The sequence below is a fragment of the Uloborus diversus genome, chromosome 8, assembly GCF_026930045.1.
Source record: "Uloborus diversus isolate 005 chromosome 8, Udiv.v.3.1, whole genome shotgun sequence".
NCBI classification, from domain to species: Eukaryota; Metazoa; Arthropoda; class Arachnida; order Araneae; family Uloboridae; genus Uloborus; species Uloborus diversus.
In genome coordinates this window covers 81,273,019-81,300,330 of record NC_072738.1, presented here as the reverse complement: position 1 = coordinate 81,300,330, position 27,312 = coordinate 81,273,019, and the positions used below count along the sequence as shown (strand labels likewise).

Genomic DNA, 27,312 nt, shown 5'->3' with positions numbered 1-27,312 from the left:
TTCTTGACAATGCAGGTAAGAATAAAAAAAAGTCACTGAAACTGAAATCCTGGACATGGGCCTTATGACTTATCATTCAATTGTCATGTCTGACCTCAAACTTTCATAAAAAATAATTTGGCAACCTTAATTTCATGCCTAGTCGTCATTTTGCCTTAGTTTTACAAATTATGTAGAAAACTTTGCTTAAGCTACTTAATTTTTTTTTAAAATTACACCTAAGCAGAAAACTTAGGCAACAAAATAAAAAAGCTAGGTAACCCTGTTCAATACAGGCAGCGAGATCACAGGATTCAATGAACTAAATCCGAAATCATCGAAGAATTCTGCTAAGATTATCCATAATATTTACAGACAATATAACCAAACAAATCTAAGAAGGTTATTCTACCTTCATATCGCAGTTTAGTAAGAAATCATTTGGAGTATGCTGTTCAGTTTTGGTCGCCTTATCTGAAGAAATAGTAGGGGAGATAGCGACAGTTTTTAATACATTATTTATATAAAGTCAGAATTTTTTTAAATCTTAGATTAGTTTACTCAAAAGAAGAAAACGAGAGTCTACCAAAACGTAATCGTTGCAATAATTAATAAAAAATTTTGTAATATGTTGCAAAAATTTGTGAAATTGTCTTATATATATATATATATATATATATATATAAGGCTGAAACTCGGTAATATTATTGATTGCGTATAAACATAACGAAAAATATATGTCTACCGCATCCGAAGCGTTTTTGTGCCGTGTCTACCACCCACGCAAGGTGCGAAAAAATCAGTCAATTTTGACATAAATATATAAGTCTAAAATTTTTTTAAATAATTGTTTATAATGTATAAAATATAAAAACAAAAGTCTACCAGTTGTTTTATGTTGCAAAGGCATGATAGACGCCACGGAATGTCGACCTCGTAACCTCTATGTACCGTTAATGGGGCTGCTAGCACTCGCTCAAAAAAGTTTGCTTATCGTATCGAAATTTAAATAAATAAAGCTGATTTATTTTTTAATGAATAGTTTAAATCCTATTTTCACTAAAATTTTTAGTCTACCGTGACTAAGAGGTTACATAGTCTTTGGTAGACATTGCTTAAAATATGAGGTAGTTGGAAAAGTATGATTATTTTATCTTTTCATTCTTTATAAATGGAAATTTTTCAGTTATTATTATTTTTTTATGATTACAATTTTCTATCATATTTAAATTGATATTCATACTTTTGTTACATTATTCATATATATATATATAGAAATATATATATATATATATTTTTTAACTTCTTCAAAAATATTTTGAATCACCACCTTTTCAAATACATTTCGTAAATGGGGAATTAAAGCTCTTTTTTCATCTACTGCGAAGAAAGAAGAGGGGAAGGACATGCCTATAATAACCTTGGGACTGGGGCCTGGGCCTGAGTAAGGCTTCTATAGTGGAGGAGCCGACGCATCCGCCATTTTAGAGCAAACTTGATCCAGTGCTTCGCGGCGATAGCATTGCTGCTGATGTTTATATTTCTTTAGCATATGTTAAATTGGGTCAACAGATAATAGCCATTTGCAAAGCTGAAAAAGCTGCCTTACTGCATTTACTGGAAAATAACAGATTTTTTTAAAAATAATAAGCACTTTTCATAATGCACTCAAAAGGACAAAACAACTTTTCTAGGTCAGAAAGGACAATTTAAGAATTCCTGTAGTTTTCAAAAATTTCCAAGAAAATGACACCACAAACGAAGAAAAGTGCGGTTCTAGTCATGTGGAGAATGTTTTACCATTATCTAGCTTTCAATCATGAATTTTAGTGTTGAAACACGCATTTTTTTTTTTTTTCTTAATGGGAAAGTTGGGTTTAAAATGACTTGAGCGCACTTTTCTTTGTTTGTGAATTCTTTTTCTTCAAAGAATTAAAAACTACAGGAATACTTAAATTGTCCTTTCTGACCCAGAAAAGTTATTTTGTCCTTTTGAGTGCATTATGTAAAAAGTGCTTTTTTTTTTTTTTTTTAAATCTGTTATTTTAAAGTTTTTTGTTTTCAAACAAAATTTTACTTTAGAATTTGATTTTTTAGCGTTAAGTTGTACCTTAAGGATAAATAAATCATTTAACGAAATTCTGAAGTCTGTAAGTGGTCTAGTTGCTGAGTATACGCAAAAGAATGGCTCACAACATATAAGTAACTTGGGATAAAGATACGTCTTTTTACTTAGCCCCGTTATCGATTATTGGCATAGATGCATAGATGAGGATAAAAACCCTTAGAAAGCAACGACTGTGAATAAATTTCATTCTTGCTCCAGAGAGGACTTGATTCAAAATTTTCATTATGATTACTATTAACATTACATTTGCAAGGCAACAAAATTTGTAACGATTGATTTCATATTTAAACATTTAATGAAAAATTACATCAAATTTGCTATTTTCCATTTTAACCGAAATAATGATGTTATTTCAGAATTTTAAATTTTCAGCCTTAAGTTATACCTTAAGATTAAGCAAATCATTTAGTAATATCCAGAAGTCTCCTAGTGATCTAGTTGCTGAAATATAAGCAAAAGCATGCCTCAGATTACTCCATGACAATCAGGCCAAGTGTAATAAAAGTGCTTAAAAAAACATCAATTCTGAACCACCAAAATTTCTCATCTATGATGGATTCTTTTTATTATATCTAATGAAAGAAATTCTATCATCTAATGATATTGAGAAAATTATTAAGTATGTTCAGCAGTAGTCGTAGTAATTGTTTTCGACACATACCCAGTTTCCTTCCATAAAAGATAACGAACATATCGTCGCCTCAGAGTAACAGTAAGATATCTAATCCCAGAAATAACACTAAGATATCTTACTGTTGTTCTGAGGCTACAATATATTAAGTGGAACTCACAGAGGTCAAAAAATTCAGATATGACACTCTGCAACACGTCCCTCTGACTTTTTGAATCAATTAAAAAATATTACTTTTAAAGAAGATTTGCTAGAATATTTACTAAAAAACTTCGAACGAGATAACAAAGCAATTTATTTTGAAGATAAATTTGTGTATATTAACTACAAACAGTGTTATAGATTTGAAACCATCAACAGAAAAGTTGTAAAAATAGTAGATCATATTCAATCGTGCCCCAGACCGCGAAGAATCCGACACAAAAATGATTTACCATCTTTGTAATTTTTGAAGAGCTGCAGCCTCCATATGACGTCCACCTACAATGTTCAGATACTGATGTATTAGTTATAATATTGGCTAACATGAAGTTTTTGAATTCTTAAATAAAGGTCTGGATGGAAGTTGGCGTTGGAAAATCATTAAGATGTATCAATGTCTCGGAACTTTACAAGAATTTAGGAGAAACCGTTTGTTCCGCCTTGGTTGCTTTACACGCAATGACTGGTTGCGATCAAAATCCGGCTTTTTTCCGAAAAGGAAAAGTCCAGCCTTACGCTCTATTTACAAAGTCGGAAGAATACACAGGAGGGTTAACAAATTTGAGTAAGTATCAGCCATCGCACAATGTAAAATGCATGTCACAAATTCGAATACAACTCGAAATTTCGGAAGAGTTGTGCGCCGAATGTACAGACAAAATAAAATGGAAAAAATTAATGATGCAAGAACCATTACGTTTTTGAAAGTTTATAAAAATTTTGAAAAAAGATAAAGTAGTTCTCGAAAACGTGAAGAGTTTTGATCCGTCATCCTTAACCCTACGTTAGTCTGAGCTTCGTGAACATTTCCTCAGAACAGCTTGCATTTCGCAAATTTGGACAAATTCTCATTTAAAAAATCTGACAAGCTTATCACCTCTTGATTGTGGGTGGAAAATTGAGGACAACTGAAAAGTTTTTAAATGGTTTACTGAAAACAATTACCGCAAACAATAAAAGATGTTACATTCGAAGCACAGCCTTCTGCCTCAGGTAATCATTTTTTTTTCAACCAGACTTGGCTTTCAATAAAATTCTTTCTTTTTTTTATCAATTGTTTTCTATTACAGATATTGATGATTTTACCGAGACAGCTAATTAATAGTACCGACATTCACAGTGATGATGATTATTGAACTGACAATGATGCTAAGTTGAGCGTAAGACATTTTGAATATAAATTCAGCAACGAAAGCGAAAACGAAAATTATTTGGGCGAGTCAGACGTGAGCGGCGATGCACCTGATGAATAGTTTGTTTAAATAAAATTATGTTCCTTGCTACAGTTTTATAGGTTACAAGTGGTAACCGCACGGCTTTGCCCGTAATAGAAAAATTAAAAGGTCTTTTGGTTCGCCTGTATATTTACAAAGAATGTATGGTGAATTTTCTCACCAATTGACTTGTACCCACGTTACAGTTCCACGTTATGATAATTTCCTATCTCGCCAATTGGCTTGTGCCTATGTTATGGTTCCACGTTATGATAATTTCGTAATTTACTCGTCCATTTTATGATAATTTTGTTCTTAAAATTGGAATAGAAAAAGAATCACATCGAATTTTCGAAAAATTGCTTCGAGGTGCACATTCCCATGCTGCAAACTAACTTTGTGCGAAATTTCATGAAAATCGTCCGAACGGTCTAGGCACTATGCACGCTACAGAGATCCAGACATCCTACAGACACCCTCCGGACATCCAGACAGAGAGACTTTCAGTTTTATTATTAGTAAAGATAAAGATTAATTAATATGTAAAGTACTGTTTATTTAATTATTTTTAATTATTTATTGTTATGTAAGATCGATGAAAAAATTTTTATTTCATAAGTACTTGACCATAAAAAATAAATAAATAAAAGAGGCATAATTTAAAAGGTTAAGACATTATTAATGAAAAATAAATTTCACTATAATTTTGTACATAATTTTAATTTTAATAAAATATTTTTTAATTTTGTTTAAATGTTAAAATTATTTTTTTAATATGCTCAAATCATTTATACTTTTCCAACTACTTTATAATTTAAGCAATGTCTACCAAAGACTAAGCAACCTCTTAGTCACGGTAGACTAAAGTTTTTAATAAAAACAGGATTTAAACTATTTATTAAAAAATAAATCAGCTTTATTTATTGAAATTTCGCGACAACAAGCAAACTTTTTTGAGCGAGTGCTAGCGGCCCGATAAACAGTACATAGAGGTATGAGATTGACATTCCGTGGCGTCTATCATGCCTTTGCAACATAACACAACTGGTAGACTTTTGTTTTTATATTTTATACATTATAAACAATTATTTTAAAAAATTTGAGGCTTCTATATTTAAATCAAAATTGACTGATTTTTTCGCACCTTGCGTGGGTGGTAGACATGGCATGGCAACGCTTCGGACGCAGTAGACATATATTTTTTGTTATGTTTATACGTAATCAATAATATTACCGAGTTTCAGCCTTATATATATATATATATATATATATATAAGACAATTTCACAAGTTTTTGCAACATATTGCAAAATTTTTTATTAACTATTGCAACGATAACTTTTTGGTAGACTCGCGTTTTCTTCTTTTAAGTAAACTAATCTAATATTTAAAAAAATTCTGGCCTTATATAAGGTAAACGCACCAGTAGTGGCCACTTTAAGGTTTATATTTGAAAAATAAGGATTCCAGGTATCCCAATAAATTCAAATTTGCAGGGGGTAAAGTTCAGGCTATATTGTAGTTAGCAGTTCAGGGAGGAGTAGGTAGAGCATCATGGAAAATTAATATAAATTATTTAGTATGGTCGTCTGAATTGTTCATGTTTTTTCAGCTGTCTTCTAACGCTTCGCCGTAACGAGGTATAAAAACATTGTGTTGTATTATGAATAGAACAGTGCTCAAAAGTAATATTTTTAGAGCTGTAACCATGTTATGAAATGTGAAAGATCATGTTTGGAATGTTTTCAACTCCAAATAATTGTTTTATTGGCTGACAGTTTATGTGGCCACTACTGGTACCAAAAATGTTAGGAAATTCAAAAGTGGCCACCAAGTGGCCACTACTAAATCAGGAAGGTTTTTCATAAATCAACTCAATTTTCCTTTTAATAGGTTGTAATACTTTACCATAATAACCTGCCTCATTTGTAATGTAAAATTATTGTGTAATTTAGTAGTGGCCACCCGATGGCCACTACTGACTCATGTACAATAGCCACTGATGGATCAAAGTTCAGGTTTGGGAAAAAATTGAATAATTGACATTCTGGCATTTAAAAAAAATGGGACGATTGAGGAAAAGTAGGGCAATAATATGCTCATTGAGTTTTAAATATACTAATTAATATTGTAGTCCCACAGTTTAAAAAAGCCACAAAATATGCTTCACTGTGGCGACTGCTAGGTGCGTTTACCTCTTGTATGAACGGGCCAGAATTACTCATCACGCCATTCCCTAGGCCCTCGCCTAGGGGCGCATATCACAGAGGGAAAAATATTAAATAGCTTGATGGAAAAAAAAAACAGGAGTTTGGCGCGCTAGAATATACAGAGGAGAAAAATTCAACCAGAACCAATGGCAACTTGCCTGCTGAGCTGGTATAAAAATGGAGGGGGAAGGACCGAATATTTGATCGAGGCAATCCCTTTTCTAATCAAAGCAGATAATTTTTAATTTCTTAGATTTAAGAAATCATTTCTTGAAAATACAGATTTTCTTATTAGAAGTAAGTCACACACCGTAAAATAAGAAAAGTCATGACATATAAAATTTTCAGTTATAAAACTTGTTTAAGGAACCATTTTTCTCTTGGAAGTCACTAAATCATGTCAGTAGATATGCGTTTCGCAATTAATAATCTATTGATTCATATTTATTTATGACTGCTAATAGTCAGGGGAACCGAAATTCAAATTTTTTGGGAAGGGGGACGAACCGAATACCGTATTACCGAATAACAAAATGCGAGCATTGTACTACTACTAGTTTTCTAAAATATCTGTGACTAGCAATAATTTAGTGGTTACTCAAATTATGTTTACAATAAATAACATAAATAATCATAAAAAAGTAAAATATTAAATTAAAGTACTTAAATTAATTTACCAGACAATATCAGATATTTACCACCAAAGTATTAGGATAGGTTACAAATATTGTAAAATTTCCGAATTTGTGAAATATGTAACATTTACGGACTTTTTAAAAAAAATTACCTTTGAAAATTCCCTGATTTCTGTATTTTATCGATGTTCAAAACGTCCGTAATTAATTCTTCAGACCGATTTTATTTTCTAAAATCTTCATTAACTCAAGACACAACTGAGAATTAATGATAATTTTTATGAGTCTCTTGATTCAAAACGAATGTCTTAAAATTTTTGCATTGAATGCAATCGGCAAAAACTAGAAGTCTAAAAGTCATCAACTACACAATGAGACATATAAGGAAGGTTAAAAATAATGCTAAATACACAATTATAAATGTCCAAATGGTAAAATCACATAGAAAAGGAAAACGAATATGTATTAAAGAAACGGATGCAATCGGATTTCGAAATGTGTGAAAACTTGGAATTGACACGAAAAAGCGTACAAAATGGCCAAGATGCGTATTTTTAATACAATCCGTAGAATTCGATAAATATCTCGATAAATGTTCTTGAACTCAAAAGCCATGACCAATTGTCAATTTCCATGATATTTGAGTAATTTTGGCCGAAAATCATGATTTTCCATGACCATTTTCGATCATAGCCAAAATCTATTGCTTTCTATGACTTTCCAGGTGCGCGGATACCCTGCCTTAAGTAGTATTGAAAACTTATGCAACCAATTTCCTATATCCTTTGATGTGCCTTGGTAAGTCGTAGGAAACAAATTGTCCTAGACTTACATTGAATGGTGTGCTTACCTTATTATTAACTAGCCGCCTGCGGCGACCAGCTGGTTCGCCTTCTTACGCCATTCACCTTTCTATGCAAGCAGCCAACTACGGCGGCTGTTTGGCTAACTTGTCATTTACCTTTTTACTTCCAGTTTGCCGCCTTTGGCGGCTGTTTAAACAAATTTGGCTGCAGTATTAATCAATCCATCTCTATCTTTTTTTGTGCCATTCACATTTTTCTTTTACATCCCTATTTATTTTAACCTCCCCGCTCATTTCCTAATAAAAACAAAGATCACTCAAAAAAAACTTTTTTTATTTAAGTAGAACAAAAAAAAAAGTTATCTCCAAAACTCCCCGTAGTGTGCAAAAAGTAATAAAGTAAAGTAAGTGACAAAGAAAAAAAAATCTTGCTGTTTTTATTGAATTAAATGCGCACAACTATGAAATGTAACGTAATATCGAAACAGCAAAACGTCCAGCTTGGAGGGGGGGGGGGGGAGATGGAAAATAAAATAAATGCATTCCCTAAATTAAACAAAAAAAAAAAAAAAGGAAAGAAAAAAAGCAAGCGCTGCCGGAAAAACACGTGGTCATCACGTCATAAAATGTAGAAGTAAGCTACATAGCAAAAAAAAAGATTAACATTGTTTGCGATTAAGATTCCATCGTAAATATCGAATCGAAATCCAAGTAGTGACGTCAGAGGCATAGAAGATTGAAGAATGCTTTTTTCGACCGATGCATAGAAAGATATGATGTGCTCAGCATTAAAAAAATTGTAAAAAAAAAACTATTGCGTATTTTTAAGAACTTTTTTCTTCTGAAGAGGGCGAAATGTTTTTACTATTACCAACTTAAATTTTAGAAATGAGGCTTTGATACTTCTCGCAGGATGATATTAGAAAAATGTAAAACGCAGGAAAAAATGCAAATTGAAGGTTTTTTCAAAAATTCATTAAAAATACAAAAATTGTTCTATCTTCAAAATTTTTTCATTCATCACATTTAAAATTAAATTTCCAACACTATAGTACAAAATTATTTGTGTGGTGTGATTGGTTCGGGGTCTGTGAGGTAAAAAGTACTAAAAAGTGTAAAAAACACATAAAACATTAAATAACTTTTTTTCTAATTAAAATATCAAAAATCGAATCCCGAGGTGCACTTCTTCAGTAGAAACTGTACTTGTATACCAAATTTCATCTTTCTAGGCCTTACCGTTTTCCCGGAAAGCGCGCCACACACACACACACACAAACATCTTATTCTATTATATGTATAGGTTATGAATGATTTTGAAGAGAAACTAATTATTCAGTTCATACTTACCAATGCTTATATATATAATACTTATATAAGTACATACATTTTCTTCTACTTTATTTTTTACATTAGCGTACAAAAATTACAAATGCAAATTTTCTACTAAAAACTTTTTACTTTATCCTAAGTACTTATGTACTTTGAAGAAGAAATGTACTATAAAAATGTGATTAATATAGTGAAATCCCATTATAACGAGCTTCAAGGAACCTCAAAGTTTGTTCGTTGTATCGGGAATTTCGTTGTAATGGAATTCCTGTAGCGCAATGGAAATGAAGTCGGGACTGAAAAGTTCTTTCGTTGAAACAAATATTTCGTTGCATTGGTACTCGTCGTAATGGGATTTCACTGTATATTGGTACTCAATATAACTATCATATTGAATCAATTTTATTCATCAGTTATTTGAATTTAAAGTAAGTATTGTAATTTCTAAGGAAAGGATGTCAGATGGCCACTACTGACTCATGCATGTGGCCACTACTGAAAATCTCAGATTTTGGAGTGGCCACTAAGGGATCAAATTTGAAGTTTGGGAAAAAATGGATAAAAAATTGAAAAATTTGAAATTCTGGCATTTTTAGAAAATGGGACGATTAAGGAATAGTTGGGCTATAATACGCTCATTGAGTTTTAAAAATGGAATTAATATTGTAGACCCACAGTTTAAAAAAGACACAAAATATGCTTAACTGTGGCCACTACTAGTGCATTACCTTATATTGTCGTAAAATTTCGGTCGCTATCTCCCCTACTAAAAGATGTTTTGTATTGGAAAGGGTTCAAAGAGGGGTAACTAGACTAGTAAGGGGACTTTCAGAATTAGATTATGATACCAGACTTAATAGGATTAATATGTATAGCCTGGAGCAAAGGAAAGTCAGAGGAGATATGATTCAGTTATTTAAATTTATCAAAATGAAAGATGTTAATGGATGAAATTTTTGCATGGAAAGCAGAACGAGGGGTCATTGTTTCAAGCTATGAAAATCGCAGGCTAACCGGGAAATTAGGAAAAATTACTACTTAAGTAGGGTTGTGGGCACTTGGAACAGCTTACCAGAAGAGGCAGCAATGAGCAAGGGGGTGAACAGCTGTAAGAGGGCCATTGATCTCTATTGGCAACTAATAAATTGACTAGGATCAGCCTAGCTGGACCAAGAGCCTGCTGCTGGTCGTCACATTTGTATTTGTACTTTGGGGATCAAGTGGTTTCCATATTTTTAAGACACAGTTAGGTACAAAATCTTTCTAAAACAAACCATATAATAGTAAAATAATTGATACAAATTAAAATTTATTAAATAAATTTTTATCCATAACATAAACACAATCAGCACTGAATGAAACTGCACTAAACAAGGTATTTCTGTACAAAATATCAACATTCTATTGCTAACTGTAATTAAGTTTCAAAGAATAAACGAATACTAGCTGCATCACCTGGCTTTACACGGTCTATCTCGAAAAAAAAGGTAGGTCAAGGGAGGTATGTTCAACAATCATGCTTGAATTTAAAAAAAAAAAACAGTAAAATTTTGCAGTAGATTCCAGAAAAATTACTAAAAAGGAAACATTCTAAATATTCTGATTACAGGAAAAGCCTTAAAACAAAGGCCAGAATTTTATTCATTCATATCCGAGAAAAAAATGGCAACACAGATCTTTCTTCTCAATGATTTTCTTCACGCTATGAATTTTAATAAAAGCAATGTTGTGGAAAGTTGAGATGAAGCACTGAATAATAATTTGAATGGAGGAAAGTCTTTTAAAAATAGGGATTTTACGTCGAAATCTAAGTATCATAATTAATAGTTTTTAATTGATATTTCCGATAATTATTATCGGAGGATTATGTGATTATGTTAAATAGCCAAACATAAAGACCGAAAAATTACGAATCAATCAATACCTGGTTCAATGATCAGTTTACTGGCGTTGGGGAGAAGTAACTGGGACATAGACAGATAGATAGGTAAATACGCTTAGTTTTTAATTACGTAAGATATACACACATAACCAATGTGGAAAAATCATAATAGCATTTCTAATTATTAAAAGGTTCATTGGACATAACTGAACTGACCTGTAGATATAACACTGTGTTGAAGTTACTACAATGAGATGATTGTAATCAAAGGACACTTTGATGATATTATCCCTGAAGTCTAAGTTTTCCAACAAGTCATTGCTCACATTCTGCACAGTTATGGTTTTCCTTCCTCTCACAGTAGCTTCAAAATGCTTCCATTCCAGTCTCCTTTAAGTATCATTTCAAAATGACATTTAGGAAAAGCAGATAGTAACGCAAAAAAAGTTTGTGATGACCAAATAGAAATATAAAAATTTTAAAGAACATCCTTAGAGCAACCCCATTATACAGCAAATTATAATCAGAACTGTGTTTAGAAGTACTTTGGATGCCCATTCAAGCATATTTCATGCACTGAAAATCCAAAATACACTTTAAAATACTCTTCTTCACTGATGCTACAGCCAGTTGCAGGTCAAGACTGTCTCTTGAAGTCTTTCCCAATTAGCCCTATCCCGTGCAATAGCCCTCCATCAGTTCACTCCTACTACTTTTCAGTCTTTTTCTACCTCATCCAGCCATCTGACTGGGGTCTCCAGTCCCTTAAAATATTAGTCAAGTGTGTTTTACATCTTAAGTACAAATTTAGAACCATAGAAAACAGGGGAGTGGGGGGGGGATATCAAAAGTTAAATATATAACATACAAATGTTTTTTTTAGTCAAAAATTCAAAATTTCTTTCATTTACAGGTAAAAAAAAAAAAGAAAAATAGAGCACAGCTTTTATTTCCCCCTAATCTTTCACCTCATCCTATTTTCCAAATTATTTTTATGATGAAATTATCACTAATATGGGTTTTACTGTTTTCTTACATTTCACTCTTCCAAAATGAATTTTACTCCTCTAAAAATGCCAAAGAGTAAATTCACACCTTGGGGGGAAAAAAACTAGCAATACCTCTCACTCTGTTAGTATTTCTTATAACAGCAAATAAGCCTTCACTTTTTCAGCACTGCCATTACGGGGTTGCCAACCATGGAGAAACAATTTGAGGATCATCTGTGGTGATTTTGAGGAGCAGTCTAAAATATTGCAGCGCAGTTTGGTATTTTGTATGAAAATAACGAAAACCACTTACGTCAAATTGTTTTTGAGTTTTGATAATCATTTTAAGCACTAGTATAAAAATTAGTATTTTTTGATTCATAAAACACCTTTAAAAACCTTTTCAATTTTTTAGTATGAATATTTTTAATCTCCCATATTTGCATGTCTGTCATGACAAAATAGCAAAATATAATTAAAATAAATTTAATTTCACTAAAATCTTGATGAGTCATAACTTTGGGAAGATCACCGTCGAGGGGAGGTGAAGGAGTACTCTCACGATCACTTGAAAACTTTCTGCTGGAAATTCAGAGCCAAATAACTTCTTTGCAGAGCTGCGTAATTTTGCCATTTTTGCAGAGTAACTCCGCAAGATATGGAGCAGTTGACAATGATAATAAAATAACTAATCTTTACAAAGAAATAAGCTTCAAAAATTCATTAAGTGAATCTGTAATGGTAATGGTGAGTGAATAATTATTGCTGTAAAAATTACCTAAGGACTGCGTTTTGAAGTACGCCACCTCAAAATTTGTAGCAAATTAAGGTTTATTTGCTGACAGTTTAAAACAATCAACTGATACTGATCTCAAAGGTAAGCAAAAGAAGCAAACTGATATTGTTCAGCCATTTTACAAGGGAAATAGAATAGATGATTTCAACAAAATTAACAAATCAGAATAAAAAATGTCCAACTTTTAGCACTCTTACTTACTAATATCACATAAATCATACCTTTCCACAACATGAGCAAAAATGACATGTCCATTGCCACAGCCACCAGCAACTTGAGTTCCATCTGATGACCATTCTAAGCAAAATATACTTTGAGTCTCTGGTTTATCCAAGCTATGAGACCACTATCAAATAAAAGCTGATTCAAAAATAATCCTTGAAATAAATATATAATGAATAACATAAATAAAAGACTTAAGTTTTTTCCATTAAAATATATCATAGAAAAAGATTTTCCTTTTTTTCTGAAGTATTTACAAGTTTTTAAAAACCATAATTGCAAAAATGCAGAAGCTTTTTGATGAGTCAAAAAATAAGAATAGAAGTTTTCAGACTTTTTTTTCTTTTTATTCTACAATTATTTTAAATTTAGTAAATTTTTAGTTAACCTAAAATATTCTGATGCATCTATTTTTCCAGAGCAAATGAAACACTGTGAAATGGGTATTCCAACACCTACTAACATAAGAAAAACAACGTTAAAAAAAGCACAAATTTGCCAATAACAGCAGACACGTGTTTTGTGTTACAGGGCACGCCTTTTTCAATGCAAAAAGTAATGAGCTTATGGATGAAAAGACATCCGACAAAAGCCAAGAGCAGATAAGCATGCAGCTTAAAAGATAAAAATAGGGGATTAGCCAAGGCCAAGCTCTTGGCCTTTGCTTGCATTCCTATTGGTTCCTGATCGGTTTATAATTTTCCCATTGGTGTTTGGCTAATCCGCTATTTTTATCTTTTAAGCTGCATGCTTATCTGCTCTTGGCTTTTGTCAGATGTCTTTTCATCCATAAGCTCATTACTTTTTGCATTGAAAAAGGCGTTCCCAGTAACGCGGAAACATGTGTCTGCTGTTATTGGCAAATTTGTGCTTTTTTTAATGTTGTTTTTCTGCTTTACTGTTCAGCACAAAGGTATTTATTTATCTTATTTGTGGCTTAAACGAGCCTTACGTTTGCATTTTTCGCATTATCGTGTTTTTGTTTTTGTTTTCTGAATTTTTGTTTATTGTTGTATTTTGATTGTGACTTTTCACTTCTTGTTTCTTATTCATTCTGTTATTGTTTGATTTTGTTTATTCTCATTCGTTTTTGTTTTGCTTTTGATTTATGTCTCAAATCAATAGGTTTGCCAATCTTCGGATTAAGAATTTCGTTTTTTGAACCATTTAAAATTTCTTCAAGAGTGTAGGCGCAAGAAAATTATTCCAAAGTTTATCTCTTTGAAATGTAATTTACCACGTTCTGTTAAAATTGACAAAGTAATCTTTCGGTCGAAATTGGCTTTACTCAGAACTTCGATCCAGGAAACATTTATCGTTTATTGAACGTGAACTTTATGATTTACATTTTTTGGTTTCTAATTCCATTCCTGACTTTACCATTATTGATAGAAATTCTTGGTCTAGAACCCTTTGTTCCTTTGATAAACATCAAACTGTTTTGAAAAAGAAATTAGCTATGCTTTGTAAAACTTCTCATGTGGTTCCTCTTGATAATTTACCTGTTGTCAATAAGAATGTTGTTGTTAATCTTTCTAGCGTTTCATTAAGCAATTCTCAAATTAAGGCTCTAAAATGTAATGATAATTTTGCTGTGAGTGTTAAACCTTCTTTTTCAAAGCTTATTGCTCCTGTTGAGAAGCTTTTAAATTTAGTGCCTTAACTTCCTCTCAAAAAGATTCGATTCGTCATCTTATAGCTTCTAATATTGACTTTAACTCAAAAATGTCTAAACCTGTATTTGCTAATACTGTTAGCCGTTCTGTTAAAGATTTAGTTTCGAATTCTGATCTGGTTGTTACCAAAGCTGACAAGGGTAGCCAAATTGTTGTTCTTGACAAATCATCTTATGTTGATAAAACTAATGATTTGATTTCTTCTGGGCCATATGCTGAAATTTTTAAAGATCCTAGTGATAAAGAGTTAAAAACTATTTCATCAAGTCTGTTAAGTCTATTCCTTCAAATGTTAAACGCTTTGTTGTTCCATCTATTGCTAATTGTACTAGATTTTATGCTTTACCTAAAGTGCATAAAGCTGGTATTTCTTTCAGGCTGATTGTTTCCAATATTGGTACGGCTTCGTACAAACTTGCAAAATATTTAGTCTCGGTGTTTTCTCCTCTTAGGAGTCACAATTTATTTACAATTAAAAATTATGTTGAGTTTGTTAAAGAAATTCATAGTTTCGTTCCAAATAATTCTTTTATGGCTTCTTTTAACAATAACTCTTTATTTACGAACGTTCCCATCGAGGGTTCATTGTTATGCCTTCGTAGACTTTCTGAATTTCATTTCACCAATACGGAAATAGAGGATTTAATTTTCCTTACCCGTACTTGTCTTAAGCAATGTTCTTTTGTTTTTAATGGGAAATTTTATATTATGTTAGATGGTCTGGCTATGGGAAACCCACTTAGCCCCATTCTTAGTGATATTTACATGCATTATTTTGAGGTTAAGCTGTTTCAAAAACTGCAGTTTCAATTTTATATTCAGTATGTTGATGATTGTGTTGTTCTAATGAACCAGAATCAGTTTGAGAGTGATGAGGTTTTATCGATTTTAAACTCCACTGATCCTCATATTCAGTTTTCTTGTGAGAAAGAACGGAATAATTTCATTTCATTTCTTGATGAACTTGTTTCTCGTACTGAAATTGGTTTTGAAACTACTGTTTATTGCAAACCTTTTGCCGTTTCTTTACCTCCTCATAGACTATTGTCTCATCCTCCAAATCAAAAATATTCTGCTTTCAATTCTTTTGTTTATCGCGCAATTAATATTTGTTCTTCATTGGAACTTCTTAAAGTGGAACTTAATTATCTCAAAGCTGGGGGAATTGATAGAGACTATCCGCCAACTTTGATTGATTCCATTTATAAAAAACTTTCAAATAATTCCCAAACTAATGTTCTTAACCGAACCTTCATCAGAAAGAATTTGGTTGTTTTGCCATTCTTTCCATCTGTAAGCTATCAGGTTGCTAAGATTCTAAAACGTTTCCAATTCCAGGTGGTGTTCTCTCTTATTAATAAACTTTCATTCTCTTCTCTTAAAGATCCTATTCACCCTCTTAATTGTTGTGGAATTTATAGGATTAATTGTAGTTGTAAACTTGCCCATATTGGACAGACTCGGCATGCTTTAAAAATTCGCTTGAAAGAGCATCAAAATTTTGTGAAAAAAAAAACAATTAAATAAGTCTAGAATTGCTCAACATTGTCGGGATTCGAATCACTCTTTTGATTTTAACTCTTATCAGATTATCCAAAAATGCACCAATTCATCAGATCTTGACTTTTGGGAATCTTTTTATATTTTGAGGAACAGTTCTAACTGTTCCTCAAAACTGTTAATGATCTTAAAGCAATTCCATATTTTTCCAATATTTGGCTCCCATATCTTTAATACTGTCCTTTCCCCATCCCCCTTTTTTTCCCATTCATTTTTATCTATCTTCCTTTGTTTATTTTTACCTTTTTTGTCTTGTTGACATCCCCCCCCCCCCATTTTCTTCTATTTATCTTTATTTTTCCTTTTTTCGAATATTTTTATTTTTGTTTATTTTATTTCGTGGTGTTTTTTTTCTTCCATTCAGCTTATCCTTTCTTGCGGTTCACGGTTACCTACATTTTCTTTTTGTTTAAGCTTCAGCTTAATCTTTGTCCAATTGAATTCTTTCTTTCTGGGTTCCGTACCTTGAGAAAGCTCTTGGCCTTTGCTTGCATTCCTATTGGTTCCTGATCGGTTTATAATTTTCTCATTGGTGTTTGGCTAATCTACTATTTTTATCTTTTAAGCTGCATGCTTATCTGCTCTTGGCTTTTGTCGGATGTCTTTTCATTCATAAGCTCATTACTTTTTGCAATGAAAAAGGCGTTCCCCGTAACGACGAAACACGTGTCTGCTGTTATTGGCAAATTTGTGCTTTTTTTTTAACGTTGTTTTTCTTACTTTACTGTTCAGCACAAAGGTATTTATTTATTTTAACCTACTGACATGTTTTATTGGGATTGATTCAATATCAAAAAAATCAAGTTTTTAAATTTGAACACAATTTCTTGTGTTCAAACTTAAAAACTGGTTTGATTTAAATCAATTTTATTTCACTGTTGTTTTTTACTGCAAATCTAAACAGTAGGGTGTCTCCATCCCCCCCCCCTAAAGGGAAAGTCAATTTTTCAAGTTCCACACCCTCTTATATTTTTCCTAAACAATTGTAATAAAAAGTTTCATGTAATTTGAACAACAACAACCCATGCCAACTTGCGCCTAAAAGTGTAAACAAGCACTGTGCATTAGGTCGAATTGAAAAAAAAATTCTTTTTGGAAGTTTCGAAATTTTATGTTGATTAAACGTGGCCCCTATAGTTCAAGATGTACCACAAAAATATTAATCCAAATAAACAATATTTAGGTGTCCAGCAGGAGGCCTAAAATTTGTCATTTTCTTCAAAAAATTTCAATTTAACTTTTAAAAAATTACACATAAATTTAAACAAAACATCAAGTTTTAAAGTTCTTAGCGAACACATTTTCAAATCAACATTTGCAAATGAATAATAAAAAATAATAAATTTAAGATGAAAAATTTAGCTAAAAATTGAAAAAATCCATATCTTGGAATACTTTAGGAGACTTAAATATTGCAAGAGAGCAAAAAATTATATTCAACTCCAATAACCTACTTTACTGCTTTTATTTTTTATCTTGGTAATTTCTTAAAACTTACCTTACATTTAAAAAAAAAACATTTTAGGCAAAAATCAATTTTTTGATGTAAATTATAAATTTTAGGCCTCTTGCTGGACACATAAATATTTTTCAATTTGTTTATATATTTTTTAATACATGTGAGGCTACTTTCATGTGAGGAAACTTTTTTAAAAATTGTTTTGACACAAAAAGAAAAATATAAGAAGGTGTGCGACTTGAAAAATCGACTTTCGATTTTTTTTGAGACTCTCTACTAAACACAAATGAAATGTTGCCTGTGGTATATTCGGTACAGCCAAAGGATTCCACAATGAGGGCACATGTTTGTATTGTACCCTGGCAAGGGCATCGATTTTTATAAATCAGCATCGTAGTTCCTCCAATCATGTTCCTCATCACTAGTCATGTTAGGATGGTCATTGCAGTGCCTGAATAAAACCAGGTGAGACACTGAGGCAAACATTACTTTTGAGATTCCCTCCTCTAGGGTGGTTTTCTCTTGAAATTTTAAAATTTCAGTAAACTATATTATGGGCATGAGGTTTATTACTCTCCTCTACACATGATATATACCAACTAATCAGCAAAATTTGACAGATTACACTAGTCAACGCTAAAAATGCATCCGGCTCAAAAATAGCTATTTCCGAAATATTTTGCCTCATTAAACATGAAAATCCCCATAAAAAGTTGAGATTAGCGCTAGTTTTCAACATACAGGGTCAACTAGGATAGTGAATTTTCACAAATGCTCTTTTTTCCTGGCAAATAGAAACACCCCCCCCCCCCCCCCCCCCCCCCCCATGGGACTGACTGTCCTCTAAACTTAGACCCTAGGTTGGGATAGAAAATCTCACTACATGAAAACTAAAATGGACTACAAGAAATTTAAATTCTGGGGGCCCAAAATCGGCCAACTTTCCCCCCTTATTCACATAGATTCGTCTTATCTGGACATTTGAAAATTCCATGCAATCCGTGGTTGGACAGTAGGTAGATCCACATATTTCTGCTTCCACCCATGCTTATTCTGCTGGGAATAAGGAAGAATTTCGCAAAAGCTGTGAACAAAGACAAGTTTCCAATACCTTAGGGGAAAAGTTTCCAAGATATATTGAAACTAAGGTTAAGGAGAGAATTTTTAATGGCCTTTCAAATACGGGTAGTTATGAAAACCGATGTTTTTCAAAAACAAAATTGCGAGGGGAGGAAAAAAAATCCAAGAAGCCTTTAAGGGTATATTACAAGTATTTCTAAGCAGCAGCAAAGACAAGAACTAAAAACAGTTGGTCAAGCAATCCCTGCGGAAGTTCTGTGACCATTGATGAATGATGTGTCTCTGTAACTCTATTTTGTTCGCTTCTTCCAGAATATTTTGTTTAAAAACTAAAGCTACGAGCAGTGAGCATGAGGAAAGGTTTCATTAAGATATCTTTACAATGGAATGCAGATAGATATCAGGGTCATTGAGCTGAGTTAATGCTCACCAAATGCTGCTGAACTATTACAAGAAATGAAGAGATGGTGCTTCTTTGACTTACAAAAAGCAATCCAAAACGAAGCGTTTGCAGCTATAAGCCAAAAGCAACCACTGCTTTTTTTTTAAAAAAGCGTTGTTTAATAAAACAGGACCTATTTAATAACATTTATTGCACATGATTTTTTTTTCTTTTTTAAGATTACCTTTAAATTGATGTGTGGTTGCTGTGTGTCTTTCTCCAGTGAGCTTTTATGTATCTTGAAAACAAGAGCTAATTTTAAAAATCAACTACCATGTTTGCTTTTCTCAACCCAAAATTTGTAGGAATTGACTATTTAAAACCAGGATGCAGATGGAAAGTTCTTTTTTTTTGACTAGTGTTACCAATAATCAGCAAGTAGCCAATTATCGTTGATTACTGCTGATTAATCCGTGCATCCCAATTTCATAATTAAGTTAGGGCAGCTGTCCCATTTTCTGGTGTTGTAATCAAGCATTGGGTGGTTGCTTTACTGAAACAGAACACATGCCATGGTAATTGCAGACAAATGAACATTGATTATAGGATTTTGTTTGCAAATACAGTTAATTCTCAATATCTGAAAGCCCCAAGGGATCGGCTACGTTCGAGTTATTGGTAGTTCAAGTAATGAGAAGTTTCTACAACAGTCTCAAGAGTTTGGGACCCAAGAGAAACTTTGAGATAATATTATATGCATCGAATCAGCAAGATCCGACTGTAATTGAACTTTAAAGTACAGCTGTGAAAACTAAAGTCATTAGATGTGTATTTGATTTTTACTCCAGATACACTTAAATGCACAATACATAAGAAAATCAGAAAACTTACTATTACTCTGCCTTACTGATATCACAAAAACCAAAGCTGTTTAAGCAATCCACTTTAAGTTATTCCACTTGTTTAATAATAGACAATTACATAATCTTTAGTAATAATTGACTAATATAATACTGTTCAGACACTTTTATTACTGGCAGTATTATGTATGTAAATTAAATATTTTCCAAAATCTAATTTAAGAAATTAAAAAATGAACAAACCCCTGTTCTATCACATAGGCGCAAGGAGTTGAAGGAGCCAACACAAAACATTTCTCCATTAGGTGACCAAGATACAGATGTTATTGGATAATCATTAGAATGACTGCTGTATAAAATTCTACCATAAGAGTCCCAAACCTGTTGAGCCAAAATGAAGCATATTATCAACATGATTCATGACACATCACTGTTATTTGGAACTAAACTAAAACTGTAAATTTAAATTATAGAATCATAAATGTGAGCATATGGCTTAAAATAAGCAAGCTTTCTGAATTAGAAATAGTTCAGGATAGAAAAGGAAAGGTTAGATAAATTAATGAGCCAAAAATAGTGTATTTTTTCTAATACTTTACACAGTCATGTACATACATTTGAAAAATATGCCTGGCCCAAAATTGACTACATTTATAAGATATCTGAAGGTAATATAGTAGTAAACAAACAGTAATTTGTTTGAGTTTATTTCCATTGTTAAATGTTAAAGTTCAATTTTTCCAGCCTAAAATGAGATTTTAGGATAAAATTAATTAGATTAAAGTAATAGGTTCATCAAATGATCTAGAACCTGTATTTTATTGATGTCCTAAATGTCCTTCATTAATTTTTTAGACCAATTTTATAAAATGTTCATTACTTTAGACATTGCTGAAAATCAATAAAAATTTTTATGAGTCTCTTGAATCAACACGGATGCAAATGACTTAAAATTTTCGAGTTGAATGAGAGAGGCAAAATTAGAAGTCTACAAGTCCTCAACTACACAATTAGAGATATAAGGACTTTTCAAAATAATGCTAAACACATGATTATAAAAAGTCCAAAAGGTAGAATTACATAGTAAAGAAAAACGAGCGACTATTATAGAAGTGGATGCAACTGGATTTGAAATGCATGAAAAATCCGGACTGAGGTGTAAAAGCGTAAGAAACGACTAAGATACGTAAATTTTGCACCTACACTGTACAATTCGATAAATACTCATGTTCTTGAAGTCAAAATCCATGATCAGTTGTCAGTTTCCATGATTTATCAGCATTTTTTGCTGAAAATTATGCTTTCCATGACCATTTTTGCTCATAGTCAAAATCCATAACCTTCCCTGATTTTTCAAGTGCGCGAACACCCTGCATTTTCCTTTCCAATGACACTTTTATGAAAATACAGAACTGGAAAGTTCATTACGAACCTTCTTTAGTTTTCAGACTCAAGATATGATTACAGAAGAAAAAAACTGATTTCACCAAGGGGCTACGGGGTGGGGGATCTGTCCTGGGTGTCACTCCCAGATGGGTGACACACAGGACAGATCCCCCACCCCGGGGTGTCACCCGTCTGGGAGTGACACCCAAAGTGGAATTGCAAGTTTTTGAAAAACATAAAGCTAAAATGCATTTTTAAGACTACAAATAAAAAAATTTCCATGTGGGGGGACCACTCAGCCCACCCCACATCATGTAGTGAATATTATACTCAGGATTAGCTTCATATTGTCAAAACTTAGACCTAGTAGGGACTTCCTCTTAAACCAAAAAACTGAAAAACATTATCTTTCCCTGTGTTTGGGATACGTTTGAAATAATTAAGGAGCTATCAATATTGTACAGCCCGATACTTTTTAGATCTTGCAACGGCTCTGCACATATGTGTTTAGGGCAAGTCATATAAAAAGCGCTCATGGTTTTTTGACCTACAGAAACTCACTTTGTATTTACAATCTTCACCTCCAGAAACAATAAGACTATTGCTTGGATTCCAAGAAACTTTTAAAATTAAACCATCATGAGCTTTCCACTAGAAGAGAACAAAATATACACAAATTAACTTTTGTCAATTACTAAGAAGTAAAAGCATTTTTTACAATTATCTTTTTTGAAAAATGAAAAGTAATTTCATAACTTATTTTGAAATTTATTTTATTCTGAATTTTTGATCAAATATTCATGAGAAGTAAAAAATTAATTTTGTGAATAAATAACAAAGTAGAAAATCAGCATAAAAAGACATATTGCTCACTCTTTTCAACAATATCATGTCTCAAAAAATGTGATTTTTCAGGAGAGTGACTTTAAAAATTAAAAGTAAGATATCATGTAGTAAAACTACATTTCAAGCCACTGATTGGACTATTTATTATGCATAAGATATTTTTCAAGAAAATCTTGTGTTTCTTCTTCTCTGTTTCATGAAGAACTGTAAAAAGTTTAAGTTTTAAAAAGTTGCGTTTTATCTATGACGTTCTTGCACTAAATTTCAAAGATAAGATTTGAAATATCTAAAAATATGTCATTATTGTTAATAACTGTTCTCCTTACAATGCCAACATAAATGCAAATAGTGAGTTCTGGATTAAAAAATAAGAATGAAAAATGCTTTTTTTTGTGTGTGCAATGCTGTTTTTGGAACAAATAATACCATCTTTCAGTAAACGACACAGATGCTTCATGCCTAATCGATCAAGCACAGCCCAAGATGTGACATTCTTGAAAAGAACATTCCGAAAATACTTGAAAATGCGATACTTTTGCTCTCTAAAGGCGAAATAAATAAGTTACAGAAATACAGGTCTTGCAGAGATATGCTAATCATAACCAATATAGCTGTTCTAATTTTAGGGACGAATACCCTGTTGTAAAAGAAAGCTATGCTTCGTTGGGGGAGCTCTACAAAAACACAACTATATTCGAGCAAGTCGGCGAACAAGCTAAAACCAAAAACAGTGCTAGTCACGCATGCTGCGTTGAGTTGTTCTGCGGAGCCTCACAGACGATTTCTATAGTTGGCTAAACAATCAAGGCTTGTCTGTAGCGTAATAACGCAAAATATTTTTGATATAATACATTCTATAACTACAAAAAATTGTTATTTATTGCATTTAAAGTCAATTATTGCACTAAATTTTGAACACTTTCTTTTACACACATGCATAAATGTCGAAAAATTTGCTTTATGGGGAAAAAAAACTCATGGATACAGATTGAAATTTTTGATGAAGAATTTAATTTCTACGTAACTAGATTAAAATGAGCTATATAAATAAGTTAAATATATATTTATACTTGAATTTTCATAGTAAATAAACACATTTAATAGTCAAAAAATATATAATTTGGACACATTTGTTCTGTTTTTGATATTTTCTCACAAAATATAGTTTCTCAAAAAATAGTTTCGAACACTTTCGGACAATTTTGGACACAAGGGTTTTGAACAGACGGTAAAAACCTTGCCAACCCAGCTTTCATTTGCACACATGCATAAAGATAGAGAAATTTTGTTACTATTATCAAAATAAAATAAATAAATAAACACATGCATATAAATTGAAATTTTAATTAAGAGTTCAACTTCTATGTAACTAGATTAAAATCAGCTGTATAAATAAGTTGAATGTTCAAATTGAATAAATATTGAATATAAAACATTACTTTGATACATTTTATTCTGTTTTCGATGTTTTCTCGCAGATACAATTTCTCTAAAACTATAGTTTTGGATACTTTGGGACAGTTTTGGACAAGACGTTAAAAACCTGGGTTTTTACAGTAGTTTCCAAAACCTCGCCAACCCTAACTTACAGTATAATATTAATAGATGAATAAATTCATTAAATTTACTTTAGTTCAGAAATAATACAGTAACTAGAAAAATATTTTTAAAATCTTGTTTTTTAAAGTTTCATAAATATACCTGAAGTGGTTTTGAATTAGGCTGGAGTGGCTTGATAACAAGTTGGCGACTTAAAGTATGCAATACTTGATCTGAATTTGGTCCCCAAGCAACGGAATAGATAGGAAAGCCTAAAAAATTTAGAAGTAAATTTGTATGGTCATTAAAAAATAAGAAAATGCAAGGAATCAGTAGGTGATATCATAAGTTGAATGTGCAGAGGAATTATAGTGGATGTTATTTTAAATATTTCTAATGATTCTCATAACTCGGGGACAGGGCCAGAGGACTGAAAACTGGTTAATAGAATGTCGCTTTTCAAGAATTCATTGTTTAATATTGATACAGTAAACTCCCGATTATCTGCAGAATAGAATGGCGCGAAAACCACAGATAATCCGAACAATGGGTAAAAAAGGATACTACTGTATACAATAGCTAAAAAATATGAATAAAACTCAAACATACATTTAAGTTATACCTAAAAACATTGCTACATTGCATCTACTAACATTGAATGTAAAAAATATATGCATGTAAATGTTAAAGACAAACAAAAACACAATCATACGTTTGAAAACATTTAATGACCATTAAAAAAATTAATAAAATAAGTTGTGAAAAGACCCGCGGATAATCTGAACCTTTGGATGATCGGACTGCTGATAATCGGGAGTTTCCTGCATAAATTCAAGTTACTGGTCAATGGCCATAACTGAAGCATAAATAGTCTATTAACATTTCAAATATTTTAATACTTACTATTAGATGCTAAAGTTGATCTCAACATTCCACTTCGTGACCATATCTTGATTTGACCATCTTCCCCAGCTAAAATGATTTTAAGACTTAAATTAAATGATAATTCAAAACTTTCGCACAACACATGGAAAATTTAACTGTTGTAATCATATTTTAAACTGCTTTTAAAATTTGTAAACAAACCAAAATTTATGTTGATTACACTGAATAAAAGCTCAGATAGATAAACTAATTCAATTGCTTAAAATGCATCTATTAAAAAAAATTCATAAAAATTTCATGACTACCTTACCTGTAACAAAAGCAGTGCCATCATAGCTCCAACGACCAGCAAGGACTGCTCCTCTATGTGCTTCCACACTTTTTTCTATGCGACCAGTGCGATTGATCAAATGAAATTTTCCTTTAAGATAAAAGATTGGGAAAAATTGATTTGTTTACACTCAACCAGAAGCATGCATAACTGCAGTACCCTCATTAGTCAAAAAAAAAAAAAAAAAAAGAGATTCTAAGCCTAGAGAAACATACTATAAATGTTGTTTAGTGTAGATTAAGATGGCTGTGGCTGATTGACAGGAAAACTTCTCCTAACCAGCTTGTACATCACATAACCAGATTTTATCATTTATTCTTCCTTTATGCATATTTTATTTATGTTATGATATTCAAATAGTTTTATACTTTCATGAAACAGTGTGGCATAGGGAAATAATTTCTGTTTCATGAAATCAACCGGGGTACTAAATTTGAATGGGAGCACTTTTCACCATCCTCAAAATGGATTTTTACCACCTTTTTACACAAATGAAGTGAATAATATTTTAACACTTATTAAAAATATCTACCATCTAAAGAAATATCATACTTTTCTCAGTCATCACCACCAAAGATCTCTTATCATCAAAGAAAACTAGTCTTCAAAAATAAAGATGATCGTGTGAAAATTTAAGGTGCTTTGCGCTCACGGTGGAATAGCAAGGATTCCCAAAGTTCTCTAGCTACCAATCACAGGCAAACAGGTTGCTCTTCCCCTTTCTCACTCATTTGTCGCAGTTGGCAGTAAGATAAGGTGGGGAAACCTTTAAAAACTCGTAAGCTTCTACTTAGGAACTTAGGTATATTAAATTACTCAGCAGAATTCAGCAGTATTCTCATATAAAAGAATTTTATTTTGACTAAAATTAAACAATGGCAAACAAACATATTAAACATATAACCTAACTACGAAACACGACACATCAAAAACATGGAATAAACTGCTAAACTAAAACTAGAAGAAAGGCAGCACGTACAAAACTGAAAGAGTGTTGCCAAACTGAAATGCAGATAAAAACATTACTAATTAAAATTATGTGAATGAAGCTGATTGTCTTAAACTGATTTAAAGTCTTAAATCTAACAGTGTACAGTGATGTTCCCATCTATTTTTCTGAGGGTATACTATACTCCCAGTAATCCATTACATACAATATGTGTATGGGATCATATACATAATATGTCCTTATATGAAAATTCTTGAAGCTTGAGGGTATACGCTTATGCCTATAAAATTTTTCAGAGTATATGGCGTATATCCTATGGAAACACCACTGCTTGGGTAAACATTCTGTGATAAAGGAAATTTGTAAAAAGGCCTTTTTTATCATGCTAACTTTTGTGAAAAGGCTGTTTTTACAGTGCCGCATTTTGTGAAGGGGCCACAAAGTGAACCCAATTGGGGTGCGAATCAACCCTTGTACAGAGTTGATTATATTTAAGATACAATACAAATGCTTACCATCAGTGGTTGTAATCACGAACATGTCACCACCAATCTGCTTCTTAATACCACCTGGAGTTGAAGTCCTGGGGAAAATATGCATGTCTGTGGGGAAGAGTTCATTGGAAAGTGTAAGCAATTTGGTGGTTTCATTGCTCACCATGTTCCAGATGAGAACTTCATGGTCATCACTGCAAGATAGCACCTCATCTGTTGTGTGCCATGCTACACAACTTACTATGTCTGAATGTGCGGATAAGTTAAAGTTTTTTTTAAATTCATACAAAATAATAATAAAGAAAAAGTCATCGGTAAAAAAATAGTAGAAATGATTTTTTTTTTAACATCCACGTAAAGGGCTTAAGGGCAGGGTTGTCAAGGTTTTGGTCTCTATGGTAAAAACCATGGTAAATATTGTGGCTTTTACTTTCCTGTTCAAAACTACATTTTTAGAGAAACTGAATTTTGTGAGAAAAAATCAAAAACAGAACAAAATGTGCCAAAGTTATGTTCTATATTGCACATTAATTCAATGTGAACTTTCAAGTATAAATGTATGTGTGACTTATTTATGGGTCATTTCCCAGTAACTTAGACATCCGTAAAGTGACCTTTTTTTGCAATAACTTTTTAATTTACATTTCATTAGCATATTATTTTATTTTGAGCTTCTCCTACCAACACACCAACTCAAATTAAAATAATTTGCAAATCAAACAGCAAATTAAAAAGTTATGGCAAAAAAAGGTCACATTACGGACTCTACATAAATGTCAAAAATACCGTGAAATGACCCATATACGATTCTAATCTAGTTACATAGAAGTTGAACTCTTCAT

General features: G+C 32.0%; 1 protein-coding gene across 1 annotated transcript in view; it reads right to left on the bottom strand.

Annotated features, from left to right (window-relative positions):
* LOC129228727 (intraflagellar transport protein 80 homolog) overlaps nt 1-26,718 on the bottom strand; it is a 50,968-nt gene extending 24,250 nt beyond the window's left edge. Inside the window, exons 1-8 of the mRNA XM_054863412.1 lie at nt 26,492-26,718; nt 25,007-25,117; nt 24,715-24,783; nt 23,974-24,083; nt 21,988-22,077; nt 20,284-20,421; nt 13,023-13,147; nt 11,233-11,406 (exon numbers count right to left, since the gene is read on the bottom strand). Coding sequence (XP_054719387.1) covers nt 11,233-11,406; nt 13,023-13,147; nt 20,284-20,421; nt 21,988-22,077; nt 23,974-24,083; nt 24,715-24,783; nt 25,007-25,117; nt 26,492-26,636 — 962 coding nt within the window. The 5' untranslated portion in view covers nt 26,637-26,718. The remainder of the gene's footprint in view (nt 1-11,232; nt 11,407-13,022; nt 13,148-20,283; nt 20,422-21,987; nt 22,078-23,973; nt 24,084-24,714; nt 24,784-25,006; nt 25,118-26,491) is intronic.
* Between the last annotated feature and the right edge of the window lie 594 nt (nt 26,719-27,312).